The 19859-nt window shown below is 34.1% G+C and overlaps 2 protein-coding genes across 5 annotated transcripts in view; both read left to right on the top strand.

Moving 5' to 3' along the window:
* Positions 1 to 10547, top strand: part of LOC119596610 (pro-resilin-like) — an 11245-nt gene extending 698 nt beyond the window's left edge. For 2 of the 4 annotated variants that reach the window (XM_037945942.1, XM_037945941.1), the window contains one exon: positions 10180 to 10547. In XM_037945942.1, the coding sequence (XP_037801870.1) occupies positions 10180 to 10473 (294 nt within the window). In that variant the 3' untranslated portion in view covers positions 10474 to 10547. Of the gene's footprint in view, positions 1 to 10; positions 53 to 9989; positions 10073 to 10179 lie in introns of those variants that run through there. The other 2 variants (XM_037945943.1, XR_005230773.1) reach the window with 2 other exon arrangements.
* Positions 10548 to 12669: 2122 nt separating this feature from the next.
* On the top strand, positions 12670 to 14040 carry LOC119596840 (pro-resilin-like). Its single transcript, XM_037946184.1, has 3 exons — positions 12670 to 12745; positions 13562 to 13633; positions 13738 to 14040. The coding sequence occupies exons 1-3, from the start codon at positions 12734 to 12736 to the stop codon at positions 14029 to 14031; spliced, it is 378 nt and encodes a 125-aa protein (XP_037802112.1). The 5' UTR covers positions 12670 to 12733; the 3' UTR covers positions 14032 to 14040.
* Positions 14041 to 19859: the final 5819 nt, after the last annotated feature.

Below are 19859 nucleotides of genomic sequence, written 5' to 3' on the forward strand. Positions count from 1 at the left end.
AATATTCCAGTCATCCGAGGAATCGTACGAGTCTTCCGAAGCCAAGTACCAATTTCAAGGCAGTGACTGACTCCTCAACAACGATTTTCGGACCCCAGGGGGGCCCGGACGGCGAAAACCCCCGGGATTTACTAGTGCAGCCCCCCGACGGCCGCCTGCAGACCGTCAAGTATTCGTGGACGGCGACCCCGGCTACGGGTAAATGCTACGAGGGCGAGGCTCGTTCCCCGACCCTCAGTCCTTTAGCTGGGGATCCCGGCCCACCCGGGCCCCGTATACGGAAAAGGAGTTTTCCCCGTAAAAGAAACATAGCTTAATATTATATAAAAAATTCATGAAGAAATAAATTTTTGGCTTAAGTTTTAGTAATATTTTCCTATAAAATAAAAAAAGTATTATCACACTCATACACTTTGGAAAAACATCCCATGCACGTATATCCTGAACGAAAAGATATGTAATGATTTACTATGAAAAAGGGAGTATTACACAAATTTGTAAAATGGGGGAAGAGAAATAGTAAGAGAGAGAGAGAGAAAGAGGGAGGGAATTGTAGACTTGTACCCCAAAATTTTTTAAGGGAAAAGAGGGTATTTTACACACCGCTATAGTAATACTCCACAACACACCACCAACACACTTTATATATATTTATTATAAAAATTATATTATATATTAAAAATTATATATATACATATATAGCGTGTATACGGAGTTTTTCTCTTCCGATCCTAAATGTTTTTCAAAAAAAGAAAACCGGCCTCCTTAACAGCTGTAATCTCTCGGTATTGAGTTTTTGCATTAAAATAAAGCTATTTAAATATGTCAATGCAATAAAATTACAAATTAAACATGTTATTTGCTGCATTTACAGAAAAAAAAACATTCGGTTTCCTCGCTTTCTGCGAATTAAAATGTTTTTTATAATTTTAATACTATATATGTAAGAAACCGTGAAAAACAATATTTAAAAAAAAACATTTTAAAATGATGACAATTTTATATGAATAATCTGAAATAATGATTATGGTAATAATTTTATAACTATCAATAACTAGAGAAGCAGTAAGAGAAGTAATCATAACAACAACAGGAAAATGTAATGACAATGACAATAGAAAGGAAGAGAAGGGGTGTATGCATCTTTGGGATTTAAACCAAAAAAAGGGATTTCCTTATCCCCCTGGGGTTTGAAGCCCTGTTAAAATGTAATCCGGGTAGCGAACTTCAGTCACTCGATTAGAAATCGAACACTCCCTCCTGTACTTTGGGCCCACTATTAAACAGAACCGCCCCAAAGTTTTTAGTGGCATTATTTTCATCTCTTGGTATTTGAGAGTTGCCTCTTATTGATAATATTTATTGTTAGTGACTGATATTTCCACTTTTCGTCAAAAGCATAATTTCATTACGACATATTATAAAATTTTTTTTTTGGCTTTAAATTTACGTGTGTTTTTTGCACTTTTTTTCCATAATTATCATCCCCAAAATTTTAAAACCCGGGTAAAGTTGTCTTCCTAGGACGTGCGTGCTTCCCTCATGCAACATCTTCGATCATGAAAGTAACTGTTCAAAAGGCTTTGCGTCTCATCTTTTGTTTTTAAAAAAAATGTCGCGTTTCAGCTAATTAAAAAGAAAGTTTGTATTTTTTTATTCATTTGAGAAAAAAGGTGTGTTAAAGGGTTTGCTTTACGTCACGGGGGGGTTACACCGGTCCCTTTTCCAGTTTTGGCTCTATCATTGAGAGCCCGATGCCCCGAGGGCAGGACCTTTTCTCACCTTGGGCCATAGGCAGGAGAGAGATGGAATAATGCAATGCCGCCGGTTTCATACCCGGAGTGACCTGGTTTCGGCTTGGTCAGGGAAAATTTGTTTTTTATGAAAAAGAAAATTACGAAAGTAAATATGATAAAACTCCAAATTTCCTTTAAAAGGGTAAATTCCCACCCTTACCACCTCGCTCGGGCGATTTTACACGAAAAAAATTGAAACTTCGCCCCCAAAAAGGGTTTTTCAATAAATCCATCAAACCAAAAAACGTAAAACGCTATTTTCCTTTCTTTTCCCGTTCAAGGTCAGTCTGCTGTGCATGTTACTTCAGCAGGACAAAAAAGCCTAAGAACACGGGGAGGGAAAGAAGTCTTGAGGCGGAGAGCAGGGCGGGGTTTTAGGGCCAAAGGTATATAACGCAAGCAACACCTGCCTGACGATCATTCAAGCAAGAGATCTCCAAGCAAGATGAACGCAAAGGTAGCGTATTGTTAGCAGCTGTATTCGAGTCAAACTTGTTATATGATTACGTTAATGTTTTATAATGGTAAAAGAATTTTGGTTGATTTTGGCATTAGGTTTTTTCAGTTGGGAAATTTCAGTGTTTATTAAATTTATTTCAACAGTATACCCAACTCCCCTTTGAAAATTTACGCTTTTTGAAGTGAGATCGTCTAAATTTTGTGGATACATATGTATATGTCTGTGTTTACAGTGTGTACAGTAAATAAATAACAACCCCCCTACCAGGATCAAACCCTAGGTCCCCCAGGTATAAAAAACCGGAGGCCAGTGCAAAACCACCTCCCACACGACCCCAAAAAAGGAGTGTGAAAATAGGATCTTACTGCTCCTAGACAAACCTGTCTACTATACTTGATAATGATACGAATTTTTACCTCACCCCCCGTGGGACTCGGGGGGAAATTGATTTAGAAATTCAAATCCTATGTCAGAGTCTGAGGGATTTTTAAAATGGAAAATGCAATCCGCATTTATATCGTAAAAAAAACCCCCCTGACCAGGGTCGAAACCCAGGTCATCCGGGTATGAAAAAACCCGGGCCCGGCTAAACCCAAACCCTGCACACGACCCCTAAAAGGAGTATCAACTAGGATCTTACTGCTCCATAGTTTCCGTCTACTCATACTTGAGTAGACAGCGAAGTTTTCCTCATCCCGGGGGCACCGGGGGGAAATTTATTTAGCACAGTTAAATAGATAATATGACAGTATAATATATGCTAAATTTTACCTTATTTATATGTGTACATAATTTTTTGTCAACATTTTATAAACATTTTATTATTTATCATATATATTTACACTCTACATACTTTTATATTAATTAAACATATATGCACATTTTATATATTTTTATATACATATTATTTGTATAATAAGATATATACATATATGTCATGTAACATATACAATAATTATGAAATAAATAAGTATATTATGTATATGTATATATTTATAAAACAAAAAAGAAATATATTCACATCTACTCATCTATCAATTGGCATCTATTAAATAAATTTTTATCTATTCATATATAATATTATATATATATATATAATAATATATAATTAAATTTTTAACCCCTTTCCCAATTTTAAACATAATAATTTATTTTTAAGGGACCTAAATCAAAGGAAAAAGGGTCAACTATATCATAATAAAAATACAAAAGTAAAAAGAGGACGATTTTTATCTCCCCAATGTCATTAAAATGATTCTGCTTGTTTTCAGTTTTTCCTCCTCTTGGTTGTGGGGGCCCCCCGCCGCCCAAGACGCCCCCATGTTACCGTGCCCCTGAGGGGAGTGGAAGCAATTCTGAAAACATAGTTTCTAGATATTTTTTAAAGGGTGATATTTTGGGGTTTTAACGTCTCGTTGTAAAGCGAAAATATTCCCGATCGGGAAAGTACGAGTCTTCCAACCAAGTACAACTTCAACTGGGCGGAGCGTGACCCCTCAAACAAAAGAGTTCGGGGCACCAAGGCCCCTGACGCGACGACACTCAGGGATCGTACTACGGCAGCTTCCGCGGCCGCCGCAGACCGTCAAATACTTCGTGGACGGCGACTTTCCGGTCGTGGGCCCAAGTCAGCTACGAGGGCAGGTCGTTACCCCGACTCCTACGGTCCTTTGAGTCTCGAGAGTACGGGGACCCAGCCCCCTATACGGATAAGGGTTTTCCCCGGCAATTTCATAGTTTAAAATTTATGATGAAAAATTCGTGAAAAATAAAGTTTTGGGTTTAAATTTTTAGTAGATACTTTTCCACTAAACCATAAATAAAGTATTTATTCACACTCATACACTTTGCACAAACATACGCGCTGAAATATCCCTGAACGATAAGAAGTAAGATTTAATATGATAAAAGGGGTATTCCCCAATGAAAAGGGGGAAGAAAATAGAAAAAGGAGGAGAGAGAAAGGGATGGAAGCTTTTAGACTTTTAGCCCAAAGGTTTTAAAGGGAAAAAACCATATATAATTACACACCCCACACCACACCAAAAATATATAATATATATTATAATATATATATATATATAATTATATATTATAATTACAAAATCATATATATATATATATATAATAATTATATTAAAAATATATAATATATTATATATTATAGTATATAGCGGTACTTCGGAGATTTTTCTTTACGTACCTGAAAGTTTTTTCAGCAAAAACAAAAGGCCCACTTAAAGACGAATCTCTCGGTATTGAGATTTGCATTAAATTCAATGCATTTAAAAAGTTAAGCAATAAAATTACAAAAATTTAAAAATTCGGGTTCCCCCCTTGTCTGCCAACTTAAAAAAGATTTTTTAATAAATATACTAAAATGTAAGAAAAACCGTAATAAAAGCAAATATTTAGAAAACTATTCAAAAGAACAATTTTATATGAAAATATCGTAATAAGATTATGGAATATTTTATAACTACCAAAAACAAAAAAAGCAATCAAGTAATCATAAAAAACAACAAAAAGTAATGATAATGACAAAAGTAAACGGAATGGGAAAATGGTGTAGAATCATTAGACTTTCACAAAAGGGTTCCCTTTTCGCCTTGTGGTTGAACGTTTTTCAAGTAATCACGGTAGGGAATTCAGTCACTCATTAGAAATCGAACACTGCCTCCGGTAGCTTTTGGGTCCCCCTATTTTAACAGCCCGACGCCAAGTTTTTAGTGCATTTTTTTATTCTTGGTATTTTAGAGTTGCCCCTTTATGACAATATATTTTTAAAAGTTTTTTATTTACAAAAAGTAGAAAAGGTTGAATAGGATAATTTCACAATCAGAGAGGTATTTGACCAGTTTTATTTTGTCTTCGCCGAAAACAAGTATTTCGACGAAGACACAATCGAAACGGTCGAATACTTTTGGGATGTGAAGATATTCATCCCATCTAATTTTTTTACAATATTTTGTAGTGACTGAATTTTACAAAAAACTTTTATGTTACAAGCATTATATTTTATTACTGGATAATCTATAAACAATATATTTTTTTTTTGGGGATTTAAAAATCTGTTATTTGCCTGTTTTCCATTTAGCATTTACATAAATTAATCTACTAACCCTGTAAAACTTGCTTCCATTATGACGTGCGTGACTACCACATGCAACCTTCGTCAGAGAAGTACGTTCATAAGGCGTTTGGTTTTCTACATTCATTTTCTATTAAAAACCCTTGCGTTCAGCTTAGTTTCAAAAGCAAATCAGTGTATTTATTTATATTTATGAGAAATATAGGGTGTATAAATGTTTTTTTTCGTCACGGGGGGGTTTTCACCGGTGCCCTTTTTTGGGCTTTTGGGTCTATCATTTAGAGACCGAGCACCCAGGGCAGACCTTTCTCACTTGCATTGGCGTATTTTATACAGACATAATTTAACTTTGCCCCCAAAAAACTTTTAATCAATCCATCAAACACTAAAACGTAACGTCTATTTTCGTCTTCATTTGCCGTCTCAAGGGCGAGTCTGTCTACGCAGTTTTAGAAAGACAAAAAAATAAGAACAGGGAGGGAAAGAATTTGACCCGGGGGCACGGGGTTTTAGGGGCCAAAAGGGATATAACGCAAGCAACACCTGCCCGGCGATCATTCAAGCAAGGGTCTCCAAACAAAATGAACGCGAAAGGGACGTATTGTTAGCAGCTGTACTCGGTCAAACTTTTTATATAATTACGAATGTTTATAAAGGTAAAAAATTTTGGGTTTTATTTTTGGTCAGTTAGGCTTTTCAGTTTCGGAATTCAGTGTTTATTGAATTAGTTTCAACAGTATATCCCACTATTGAAATTTACAGCGTTTTTAAGGAGATCAGTATCATATTTTTGGATATATAGTAATTTCTGTGTTTAAATATGTACGTAGAAAAGTATATATTTACCCTTAAAATATATCTCTTCATACCTATATTTTTATGATATATTAATATAGTATACACATATATAAACTATAAAATTCACACTATATATAACCCCAAACTAATACTTTTTATATTATATAATATTAGCACATTAATTTTATATTTTTATATACATTATATATCTATATATAAGTATATATACATTATTACTGTAAAAATATACAAATACATTTGCATTAATAAATATATAGTTATGTATATAATTTTTGTATATATATACACAAAAAGAAAATAAAAACATATCTACTAATCACAATCTGCGCATATATATATATATATATATATATAATATAATATATATATATATATAATACATACAATTTTTAATCCCTTTCGAATTCTTTACCATATAGATTTTTTGATTTTGAGGACCTAAATCAAGTGTAAATAGGGCCAATGTTTATAAAAAATAATACAAAGTAAACGAGTGACGATTTTTAATCCTCCAATCCATTAAAATGATTACGCTTTTTTCAGTTTTTCCTCCCCTTGGTTTTGGTGGGATCGGCCGCCCCCCCCAAAAAAAACCCCCCTGCCTACCGTGCCCCCGAGGTGAGTACAAGCAATGCTGAAAAAAAATCAGTTTTTAATTGTTTTAAAGGATGATATTTGGGTTTTAAATTTTCAGTATATAGAAGCGAATATTTCCAGTCATCCGGGAATGTACGGTCTTTCCCAAAACAAGTACAACTTAATGGGCCCAGCGATATCCTCAACAAAGAGTTCGGACCCCCAGGGGGCCCCAAGGCGACGACATCAGGGGTCGTACTACGGGAGTTCCCACGGCCGCCTGCAGACCGCAAAATATTCGGGACGGGGACTCCGGCTACGTGGGCCCCAAGTACTACGAGGGCGAGGTCGTTACCCCCACTCCCCGGTCCTTGAGTCGAGAGTACAGGGCACCAGGCCCGTATACGGAAAAAGGAGTTTTCCACGGCAATGTACATAACTTAATATTTATGATGAAAATTCGTGAATAAACTTTCGGCCTAACTTTTGGGTAGTTATTTTCCTACTATAACCATACAGTATATATTGAAACACATGCACTTACACACAAGCATATGCACAACAATATATCCGATAAGGCGTAATTTTTAATGATTATTATAGAAAATTTGTGATTTATTGAAGAAGGGGGGAAAAGGGGAGGGGGAAAGGAAGAGAGAGATGAGAGGGGAAGAGGAGAGAGAGAGAGAGGGTGGGGGGAGATAAAACGATCTGATTTCCTGATTCTTTCTAGACAGGCCAGTAGCATTCCCAAATAATAATTGACTTGGAGACTTTTAGCCCCAAAGTATCAATGGAAATTTTGATATATGTCTATAGTACCAGAGATTTTTCTTCCAATTTTGAATTTTCTTTAGACAAAGCAACAACTTGCCTCTTTGGGATTTAGATTTGCATTTAAAAACTAATTTTGAACAATTTTTGATCAATAAAGTTCAAAAAAAAACATGGTATCCGCTTATACGTGTTATTGGATTCCCCGATGACCCCTAAAACTTATATATAGATTATATAATAACATGAATTTATGAAAAAAATAAAAAAAAAAAATTTTTTTTTTTTAATGACAAATTCTTATATGAATGGTAACTGTAATAATGATAATAGTATTATTTTTATAACTACCAATAACAAATGCAGCAAGAGAAATAAGAGTTTGCAACAGCAAAAAATGAAATGATAATGGTAACAGTAAACAATACGAAGGATTATTAGACTGAGAATAAAAGTCCCTTATCCCCTTGTGGTTGAAATGTCGGTTCAGTGTAATCAGCTGGTGACAAGCCGGCAGCGGAACGTTCAGTCTGGTCACAAATCGAGGACTCTGCCTCATGTAGCAACACCGAACCCCAAGTTTTAAGTGGCATTACCTTAATATCTTAGCATTTGAGGGTTGCTTCTTACTGATATTATTTTTTTATCTTTATTAATATTGACTACGTTACTACTGTTACAGGCATTATATTTCATTACTTGCATTAGTTTATAATCATCTAATTTTCTGTTGGCATAACAGTACAGTCTGTTATGGGGACTGTTTTCCATTATTAGGATTATTTATTATATTCATTACTATCACTGGATAAGCTTGTCCTTCATTACGACGTGCAGACTACATGCGGCATCTTCGATCATGAGAAGTACTGTTCATGAGGCGCTTGATATACTTTCATTTGTCTGTTAAACACCGCGTTTTATCTTAATTACAAAAGCAAGTTACAGTGTATCTATGTCTATATTGAAAAATAAACAATGTAAATGTGTACGAATGTGCGTTTTAAATCACGGAGGGTTAAGCCGGTGCCTTTTTAGGACTTTGGCTCTAACACTGCGAGACCGATGCTCCGAGGGTATGATCTTTCTCACCTTGGACCATAGGCAGGAGTCGAACCCACTCATTTGGAAAGCCTCATGATCCCTAGCTGAGCACACTCTCACTGGGTTACAAAAGAGTCGTCCCCTTCCCCACAAACAGTAAACCAAGATATACACAACCAAGCTTATATTAATTTGAGGACGCAATAGTATAAAATGCATGGACGTTCTCAGTACTTCATAAAAGGTCGGGTGCCGTCAATTACTACCCTGTGCCACCTCAAATTTGACGTATTACATACATGACATCACAAACTACGCAGCCAAAAGCTTTCAATCAATCCATCACACTCTAACGACGTAATATCTATTTTCTATGTTTGATTTGCCGTCTAAAGGTCAAGTCATGTCTGTGCTTGCTACTAGAGAGACAAAAGCCTCAAAGAACGTGCGGAGGGAAGGCAGTCTTGAGGCAGAGATCAGGGCGGGTTTTAGGGCCAAAGGTATATAACGCTAGGAACGCCTGCCTGGCGATCATTCAAACAAGAGATCTCCAAGCAACATGAACGCAAAGGTAGCGTATTGTTAGCAACTGTACTCGACGGAAACTTGTTATATAATCTACGTTAATGTCTTATAATAGTGAAGGAATGTTGGTTGGCTTCTCAGTTCCAGAATTCAGTGTTTGAACCGTATTCATGGTGACAAATGTATAAAAGGTATGAATGAGAATGACTGTCTTCACAATACAAGAGATGTATTTGACCGGTTTCGATTATATCGAAGACGAAGATATAATCGAAACCGGTCAAATACATCTCTTGCATTGTGAAGATATTCTCATTTATACCTTTATACAATTCGGTGTTTATTTAATAAGAGTCTGAACGTTATTTCTTGATTGTTTGTAAATTTACAAAATTGTAAGTCAAATTATTCTCATACTGAATGGATATATATACACACACATATACATTCATACATTATATATACACACATATATGTATATATATACACAATATATATATATATATATATATATATATATATATATATATATATATATGTATACTATATATGCATATATATGTATATCTATATGCATAAGTACATGTATGTATATATATATATGTTTATGTATATATATGTTTATTAATATATATGTATACGTGTACATATGCAAATATATAGACACATATCTCTCAATTTATATATATATATATATATATATATATATATATATATATATATTATATATGCGTACAATTCTTAATCCTTTCCGAATTTATTCAACACAAAATTGATTTATGATTAAGAGGGCACTGAATAAAGTTTAAATAGGGTCATTTATATTATAAGATGCACAGAAATACAAAAGTAAAACGAGTGACGATTGTTATCATCCTCCAATGCTATTAAACTGATTACTGCTTTGTTTTCAGTTCTTCCTCCTTCTTGGTTGTGATGGCATCGGCCGCCGCCCAAAGACGCCCCTATGCCTACCGTGCCCCTGAGGTGAGTGACAGGCTTTTCTGAAAACATTCAGTGGTGTCTGCAAATATTGTTTAATTGATGATTTTGTGGTTTAACTTCTAAGTATGATATAAGCGAATTTATTCCAGTCATCCGAGGAATCGTACGAGTCTTCCGAAGCCAAGTACAACTTCAACTGGGCCGTGAGCGATGACTCCTCAAGCAACGAGTTCGGACACCAGGAGGCCCGTGACGGCGACGACACTCAGGGATCGTACTACGTGCAGCTTCCCGACGGCCGCCTGCAGACCGTCAAGTACTTCGTGGACGGCGACTCCGGCTACGTGGCTGAAGTCAGCTACGAGGGCGAGGCTCGTTACCCCGACTCCTACGAGTCCTTTGAGTCTCGAGAGTACAGGGCACCCAGGCCCGTATACGGATAAGGAGTTTTCCACGGCAATGTACATAGCTTAATATTTATGATGAAAATTCGTGAAGAAATAAACTTTTGGCTTAAGTTTTGAGTAGATACTTTCCTACTATAACCATAAAATAAAGTATTTATTCACACTCATACACTTTGGCACAAACATACGCGCATACACATATATCCCTGACGATAAGATATGTAATGATTTACTATGATAAAGTGAGTATTACCCCAATTGTAAAATGGGGGAAGAGAAATAGTAAGAGAGAGAAAGAGAAAGAGGGATGGAAGCTTGTAGACTTGTAGCCCCAAAGTGTTTAATGGAAAATACGAGTATATATATACACACACACTATATATATATATATATATATATATATATATATATATATATATATATATATAAAATATATATATATATATATAATATATATATATATATATACATATATATATAGATATATATATATATAGCGTGTACTATCGGAGATTTCTCTTCACGATACCTGAATGTTTCTTCAGACAAAGCAACCGGCCTCCTTAACAGACTGTAATCTCTCGGTATTGAGATTTGCATTAAAATTAATGCATTTAAATATGTTAATGCAATAAAATTACAAATTAAACATTCGGATTCCTCGCTTGTCTGCGCAACTTAAAATGTTATTTTATACTATATACTATATATGTAAGAAATCCGTAATAAAAGCAAATATTTAGAAAACATTTTCAACTGATGACAATTCTTATATGAATGATATCTGTAATAATGATTATGGTAATATTTTATAACTACCAATAACAAAAGAAGCAATCAAGTAATCATAACAACAACAGGAAAATGTAATGATAATGACAATAGTAAACGGAATGAGAAAGTGGTGTATGAATCATTAGACTTACAACAAAAGGAGTTCCTTATCGCCTTGTGGTTTGAACGTCTGTTCAATGTAATCAGCTGGTAGCGGAACTTCAGTCACTCGATTAGAAATCGAACACTGCCTCCTGTAGCTTTGGGTCCCACTATTATAACAGCACCGACGCCAAAGTTTTTAGTGGCATTATTTTCATCTCTTGGTATTTGAGAGTTGCCTCTTATTGACAATATATTTTTGAACCGTATTCATATTGACAAATGTAGAAAAGGTATGAATGAGGATGAATATCTTCACAATACAAGAGAGGTATTTGACCAGTTTCGATTGTGTCTTCGCCAGAAATACAAGTATTTCTGACGAAGACACAATCGAAACCGGTCAAATACATCTCGTGTATTGTGAAGATATTCATCCTCATTCATAACTTTTCTACAATATTTTTGTTAGTGACTGATATTGACAAACACTTTTACTGTTACAAGCATTATATTTCATTACTGGCATAATCTATAATCAATATATTTTTTATTGGCATTAAAGTAGTCTGTTATTTGCACTGTTTTCCATTATTAGCATTGACATAATATTAATCTACTAACACTGGTAAAGCTTGTCTTCCATTATGACGTGCGTGACTACCACCATGCAACATCTTCGATCATGAGAAGTACTGTTCATAAGGCGTTGGTGTCTACATTCATTTGTCTATTAAACACCGTTGCGTTTCAGCTTAATTACAAAAGCAAGTCAGTGTATTTATTTATATCTATATTGAGAAATATAGGTGTGTATAAATGTTTGTTTTACGTCACGGGAGGGTTACACCGGTGCCTTTTCCGGACTTTGGCTCTATCATTGAGAGACCGATGCACCGAGGGCATGACCTTTCTCACCTTGAACCATAGGCAGGAGTCGAACCCACTCACTTAGAAAGCTTCATGATCCTAGCTGAGCACACTCCCACTGTTACAAAAGAGCTCGCCCCCTCCCACACACAGTAAACCAAGATATGCTCAACCAAGCCTACATCAATAAGTATATACGAAAGAATAATATGCATGAACGTTCTCATTCCTTCATAAAAGGTCAATTACCACCCTCTACCACCTCGCATCTGGCGTATTTCATACACGACATAATTGAAACTTCGCACCCAAAAGCTTTCAATCAATCCATCAAACACTAAAAACGTAACGTCTATTTTCTGTCTTTCATTTGCCGTCTCAAGGTCGAGTCATGTCTACGCATGTTACTTCAGAAAGACAAAAAAGCCTAAGAACACGGGGAGGGAAAGAAGTCTTGAGGCGGAGAGCAGGGCGGGGTTTTAGGGCCAAAGGTATATAACGCAAGCAACACCTGCCTGGCGATCATTCAAGCAAGAGATCTCCAAGCAACATGAACGCAAAGGTAGCGTATTGTTAGCAGCTGTACTCGAGTCAAACTTGTTATATAATTACGTTAATGTTTTATAATGGTAAAAGAATTTTGGTTGATTTTGGTCAGTTAGGCTTTTCAGTTTCGGAATTCAGTGTTTATTGAATTAGTTTGAACAGTATATCCTGACTGCTTGTAAATTTACAGCGTTTGAAGTGAGATCAGTCTCATATTGATTGGATATATATGTATATGTCTGTGTTTACAGTATGTACAGTATAAATATGTATATATATGTACAGTATAAATATATATACTCATTCATACACTATATTTATATGTATATATATATTATGTACACACATTATATAAACATATATATATTCATACACTATATATATACACATCTATATACTTTATATATTATATATATATATATGCACATTATATATATATTTATATATACATATTATATATCTATATATAAGTATATATACATATATGTACATGTATACATATACAAATATATTATGAATATAAATAAGTATATATATGTATATGTATATATGTATATATATACAAAAATAGAAATATATATACACATATCTACTCATCTATCAATCTGTGCATCTATATATATATATATATATATATATATATATATATATATATATATAATTTTAATCCTTTCCGAATTCATTTAACACATAATAGATTTATTATTAAGAGGACACTAAATCAAGTGTAAATAGGGTCAACTATATCATAATAAATAATACAAAAGTAAAACGAGTGACGATTGTTATCATCCTCCAATGCCATTAAAACTGATTACTGCTTTGTTTTCAGTTCTTCCTCCTCTTGGTTGTGGTGGCATCGGCCGCCGCCCAAAGACGCCCCTATGCCTACCGTGCCCCTGAGGTGAGTGACAAGCAATTCTGAAAACAGTCAGTGTTTCTAGATATTGTTTAATGGATGATATTTGGGTTTAACTTCTCAGTATGATACAAGCGAAAATATTCCAGTCATCCGAGGAATCGTACGAGTCTTCCGAAGCCAAGTACAACTTCAACTGGGCCGTGAGCGATGACTCCTCAAGCAACGAGTTCGGACACCAGGAGGCCCGTGACGGCGACGACACTCAGGGATCGTACTACGTGCAGCTTCCCGACGGCCGCCTGCAGACCGTCAAGTACTTCGTGGACGGCGACTCCGGCTACGTGGCCGAAGTCAGCTACGAGGGCGAAGCTCGTTACCCCGACTCCTACGAGTCCTTTGAGTCTCGAGAGTACAGGCCACCCAGACCCGTATACGGTTAAGGAGTTTTCCACGGCTGTACATAGCTTACATATTTGATTGAAAATCGTGGAATAAACCTTTCGGCCTAACTTTGGTAGTTATCTTCCACTATAACATACAGTTTATTGAAACAATAGCACTTACACCAAACATACGGCACATAAATATATATCCCGATAAGACGATAAGATTTGTAATGATTTATTATGGTAAAATAGTGATTGATTGTAAGATAGGGGAAGAGAGAGAGAGAGAGAGAGAGAATGAGAAAGATAGAGAGATGAGAAGAGAAGAGAGAGAGAGAGAGAGAGAGAGGGTGGGGGGAGATGAAGCGATCTGATTTCCTGATTCTTTCTAGACAGGCCAGTAGCATTCCAATCTAATAATTGACTTGGAGACTTGTAGCCCCAAAGTATGTAATGGAAATTATGAGTATATGTCGTATAGTACCAGAGATTTCTCTTCACAATCTCTGAATGTTTCTTCAGACAAAGCAACAAGCTGTAGCCTCTTGGTATTGAGATTTGCATTAAAATCTAATTTATAAACATATGTTGATACAATAAAGTCTCAAAATAAACATGTTATCCGCTCTATTACAGTGTATCATTGTGGATTCCTCGATGACCGCTTAATCTTATACTATAGATTATATAAGTAACATGAATTGATGATAAAAGTAAAAAAAATATATATTTTTTCTAATGACAATTCTTATATGAATGGTAACTGTAATAATGATAATAGTATTATTTTTATAACTACCAATAACAAAAGCAGCAAGAGAAATAAGAATTTGCAACATCAAAAAATGAAATGATAATGGTAATAGTAAACAATAAGAAGGATTACTAGACTGAGAATAAAAGTCCCTTATCCCCTTGTGGTTGAAATGTCGGTTCAGTGTAATCAGCTGGTGACAAGCCGGCAGCGGAACGTCAGTCTGGTCACAAATCGAGGACTCTGCCTCATGTAGCAACACCGAAGCCAAAGTTTTAAGTGGCATTACCTTAATATCTTAGCATTTGAGGGTTGCTTCTTACTGATATTATTTTTTGATCTTTATTAATATTGACTACGTTACTACTGTTACAGGCATTATATTTCATTACTGGCATTAGTTTATAATCAATCTAATTTTCTGTTGGCATAACAGTACAGTCTGTTATTGGCACTGTTTTCCATTATTAGGATTATCATTATATTCATCTACTATCACTGGATAAGCTTGTCTTCCATTACGACGTGCATGACTACCATGCAGCATCTTCGATCATGAGAAGTACTGTTCATGAGGCGCTTGATATACTTTCATTTGTCTGTTAAACACCGCGTTTTATCTTAATTACAAAAGCAAGTTACAGTGTATCTATGTCTATATTGAAAAATAAACAATGTAAATGTGTACGAATGTGCGTTTTAAATCACGGAGGGTTAAGCCGGTGCCTTTTTAGGACTTTGGCTCTAACATTGCGAGACCGATGCTCCGAGGGTATGACCTTTCTCACCTTGGACCATAGGCAGGAGTCGAACCCACTCATTTGGAAAGCCTCATGATCCCTAGCTGAGCACACTCTCACTGTTACAAAAGAGCTCGTCCCCTTCCCACAAACAGTAAACCAAGATATACACAACCAAGCTTATATTAATTTGAGGACGCAATAGTATAAAATGCATGGACGTTCTCAGTACTTCATAAAAGGTCGGGTGCCGTCAATTACTACCCTGTGCCACCTCAAATTTGACGTATTTCATACATGACATCACAAACTACGCAGCCAAAAGCTTTCAATCAATCCATCACACTCTAACGACGTAATATCTATTTTCTATGTTTGATTTGCCGTCTAAAGGTCAAGTCATGTCTGTGCTTGCTACTTCAGAGAGACAAAAAGCCTCAAAGAACGTGCGGAGGGAAGGCAGTCTTGAGGCAGAGAGCAGGGCGGGGTTTTAGGGCCAAAGGTATATAACGCTAGCAACGCCTGCCTGGCGATCATTCAAGCAAGAGATCTCCAAGCAACATGAACGCAAAGGTAGCGTATTGTTAGCAGCTGTACTCGACGGAAACTTGTTATATAATCTACGTTAATGTCTTATAATAGTGAAGGAATGTTGGTTGGCTTCTCAGTTCCAGAATTCAGTGTTTGAACCGTATTCATGGTGACAAATGTATAAAAGGTATGAATCAGAATGACTGTCTTCACAATACAAGAGATGTATTTGACCGGTTTCGATTATATCGAAGACGAAGATATAATCGAAACCGGTCAAATACATCTCTTGCATTGTGAAGATATTCTCATTTATACCGTTTATACAATTCGGTGTTTATTTAATAAGAGTCTGAACGTTATTTCTTGATTGTTTGTAAATTTACAAAATTGTAAGTCAAATTATTCTCATACTGAATGGATATATACACACATACACACATATACATACATACATTATATATACACACATATATGTACATATATACACATTATATATATATATATATACATATATATATATTTATATATATATATATATGTTTATATATATATATATATATATATATTTTATTAATATATATGTATACGTGTACATATACAAATATATATACACACATATCTCTCAATTTATATATATATATATATATATATATATATATATATATATATATATATGTATATATACGTACAATTCTTTAATCCTTTCCGAATTTATTCAACACAAAATTGATTTATGATTAAGATGGCACTGAATAAAATTTAAATAGGGTCATTTATATTATAAGATGCACAGAAATACAAAAGTAAAACGAGTGACGATTGTTATCATCCTCCAATGCTATTAAACTGATTATGCTTTGTTTTCAGGTTCTTCCTCCTCTTGGTTGTGGTGGCATCGGCCGCTGCCCAAAGACGCCCCTATGCCTACCGTGCCCCTGAGGTGAGTGACAAGCAATTCTGAAAACAGTTAGTGTTTCTAGATATTGTTTAATGGATGATATTTGGGTTTAACTTCTCATTATGATACAAGCGAAAATATTCCAGTCATCCGAGGAATCGTACGGTTTTCCCGAAGCCAAAAAAAAATTAAAACGGGCGTGAGCATGATCCTCAAGCAAACGTTTTCAACCCCAGGGGGCCCTGACGGCGACACACTCGGGATCTTATACGTGCAGTTCCCCGGGAGGGCCCCCCCAACCGTAAGTACTTCGTGACGGGACTCCGGGCCGTGGCTAAAGTCAGCTACGGGGGGCGAGGCTCTTTTCCCCCGACCCCTACGATTCCTTTGAGTTCGAGAGTACGGCCACCCCAGACCCTATAGGGTTTAAAGGAGTGTTCTAATTTGTTTAATATTTTAAAATTGTGAAGAAATAAACTTTTGGCTTAACTTTTGAATAAATATTTTCCTCTCATATTACATTTTGGTGGTATTCGGAATGCAAATTTTCATGTAAATTAAAGTATTATTCAAATACATTCCAAAAAAACGCATTTCGGCTTCTTAGTTATCTAAAAAAGTACAAAAAAAAATTTTAAAAGGGAATAGGAAAGGGAGTTAATATACATAGAAATTATATGCCGTTGGATTGAGCATAGCTCACGAGCACTGTACTTAACATCCAGTGAACCAGAAAAATGAGGGTGAGCGTCCTTGTGGGTTCCTCGGCGCGGGGCAGAACCAGTCGTCGAGTAAGAGTTGCGATATGAATTTAAAACCAGCGACGGAAAAATAGTTCGAGAGAGAGAGAAAAGGGGAAAAGGAGGGGAGGAAAAGAGAGAGAAAAGAGAGAGAGAAGAGAGAGGATGCACTGTTAACAAAGAGTATTTTATGCAGATTTAGTAGGATACAGTTGGTAAATACTAGCTGATAATGTTTCCCGAAGCAAACGCTAAATGCTTCCTAGTACTGACTAAAACCTCTCGTTACAGATCCTGCCCAGTAGGCAAGAGTGGTCTACGATATCACTTTAGCGTAATTAATGCCAAAAGTAAGCACAACAGTTCCCGATATATATATATATATATATATATATTATATTATAATAAAATATAATGATATAATTTTATAAAATATATATTATATATATATATATATAAAATCTCTGGAGCAATACCCAAAAATAGGGTTATTCATCATATATGAAGCAGAATAAACAATGAAAATTAAAGTTTGGAATTATTTGTGAAATAAAAGTTCTTGCAAAAACAACAGTGGCAGTAATGATAAGGGAGAATAACCCTCAGCAAGAAAGTAGCTGTAGCCTACATAGTCTCTTAACAACTCGTGCTTGAGCAATCACCACGTGGCGATCCCCGTAAGGAGAAATCTTTGGAGAGTCAGATCGTAAATTCGGCAGCTGTTTCTCGGCCCACCACAAAAACTTTTGAAGCGTTACTAGGAACCCCAAATGACTCACAGTTAATTTTTTAATATTTTTTCTATCACTGGATTTAATCAATCACTGTCTCTATTTTCTACCATTGTTTTTAACGAATTGTAGGCATCATGTGTGAGGCGTGTCCTCCGTCACGGAACTCGATTCAACAAAAGGGCGTAACAACCCGCAAGCAGCATCAAGAATGCATACATGTGGCCTTTTTGTGTTGTTTGGTTAGGCACCGTTACCTTTCAGTTGAGGTACATAAGCAATTGACAACATAATCATGAATAGATATTCAGTATGTTCATGCCTTTCAGTGACTCGGTTTTGTGACACGAGTTCCCTTTTCGGACGAGCTTAGCGGGTGCCATCTTTCCAATGTCTTTGGTTTTGTCAGGAAGAGACTGACATTAAAACCCCCTCGTTTAGAAACCCACTTGATCTGTAGTTATGCGCGCCACCTTCTATGGTTTAAAATGAATTTATTATATATGTATATATATATTATTATATAAATATAAAATAAAATAATATATATATATTTTAAAATTATATTTATTTTATATAAAATAAAAAAATAAAAAAAAATTTTAATAATTATATATATTATATATATATATATATATATTATATATAAATATATTATATATATTATAAAACACAAAACACACATTCATTTGTGTATATTAATATTTAAAAAATATTAAAATATATATAATATAAAATATATATATAAAATATATATATATATAAAATATTTAAAATATAAAAAAAACAGAAAATAAAACAACACACACACACACACACAACACACACACACACCAAACACACAACCAAACAAAAAAAAAATATATATATATAATATATATATATATATAATTATATAAAATATATTATATATATAATAGATATAATATTATAATATTATATTATATATAATTTTATATATATAATATATATATAAAAAAAAAAAAAAAATTTAAAAAAATTATTTTAATTATTATTATATATTTTATATTATATATATAAATATATATATATATATTATTAATAAAAATATATATAATATATATTATATATTATATTATATATATATATATAATATATTATATAAATAATATAAATAATATATATAAATAATATAAAAAACAAAAAAACCCAAAAAAAAAAAAAATAATATTTAAATATATATTATATATTTAAATATTTTTTATTATATATATAAAAAAAAAAAAAAAAAATTTATATTATTATATATTTTTAATATTTTAATTATCTATAATATATATATATTTATTAAAAATTATAATTTATTATATATTTTTATTATATTTAAAATTTAAAAATTTTTTCTAAAAAATAATATTTCATTAATTAAAAAAAATTTAAAATATATTATTTTTTTTTTTTTTGATTAACAGTTCAACAACCAACCCTTTGCGTATAATGTTGGGATATGGGGTTATTTTTTAG

This window comes from Penaeus monodon, chromosome 38 (assembly GCF_015228065.2).
Source record: "Penaeus monodon isolate SGIC_2016 chromosome 38, NSTDA_Pmon_1, whole genome shotgun sequence".
Lineage (NCBI taxonomy): Eukaryota > Metazoa > Arthropoda > Malacostraca > Decapoda > Penaeidae > Penaeus > Penaeus monodon.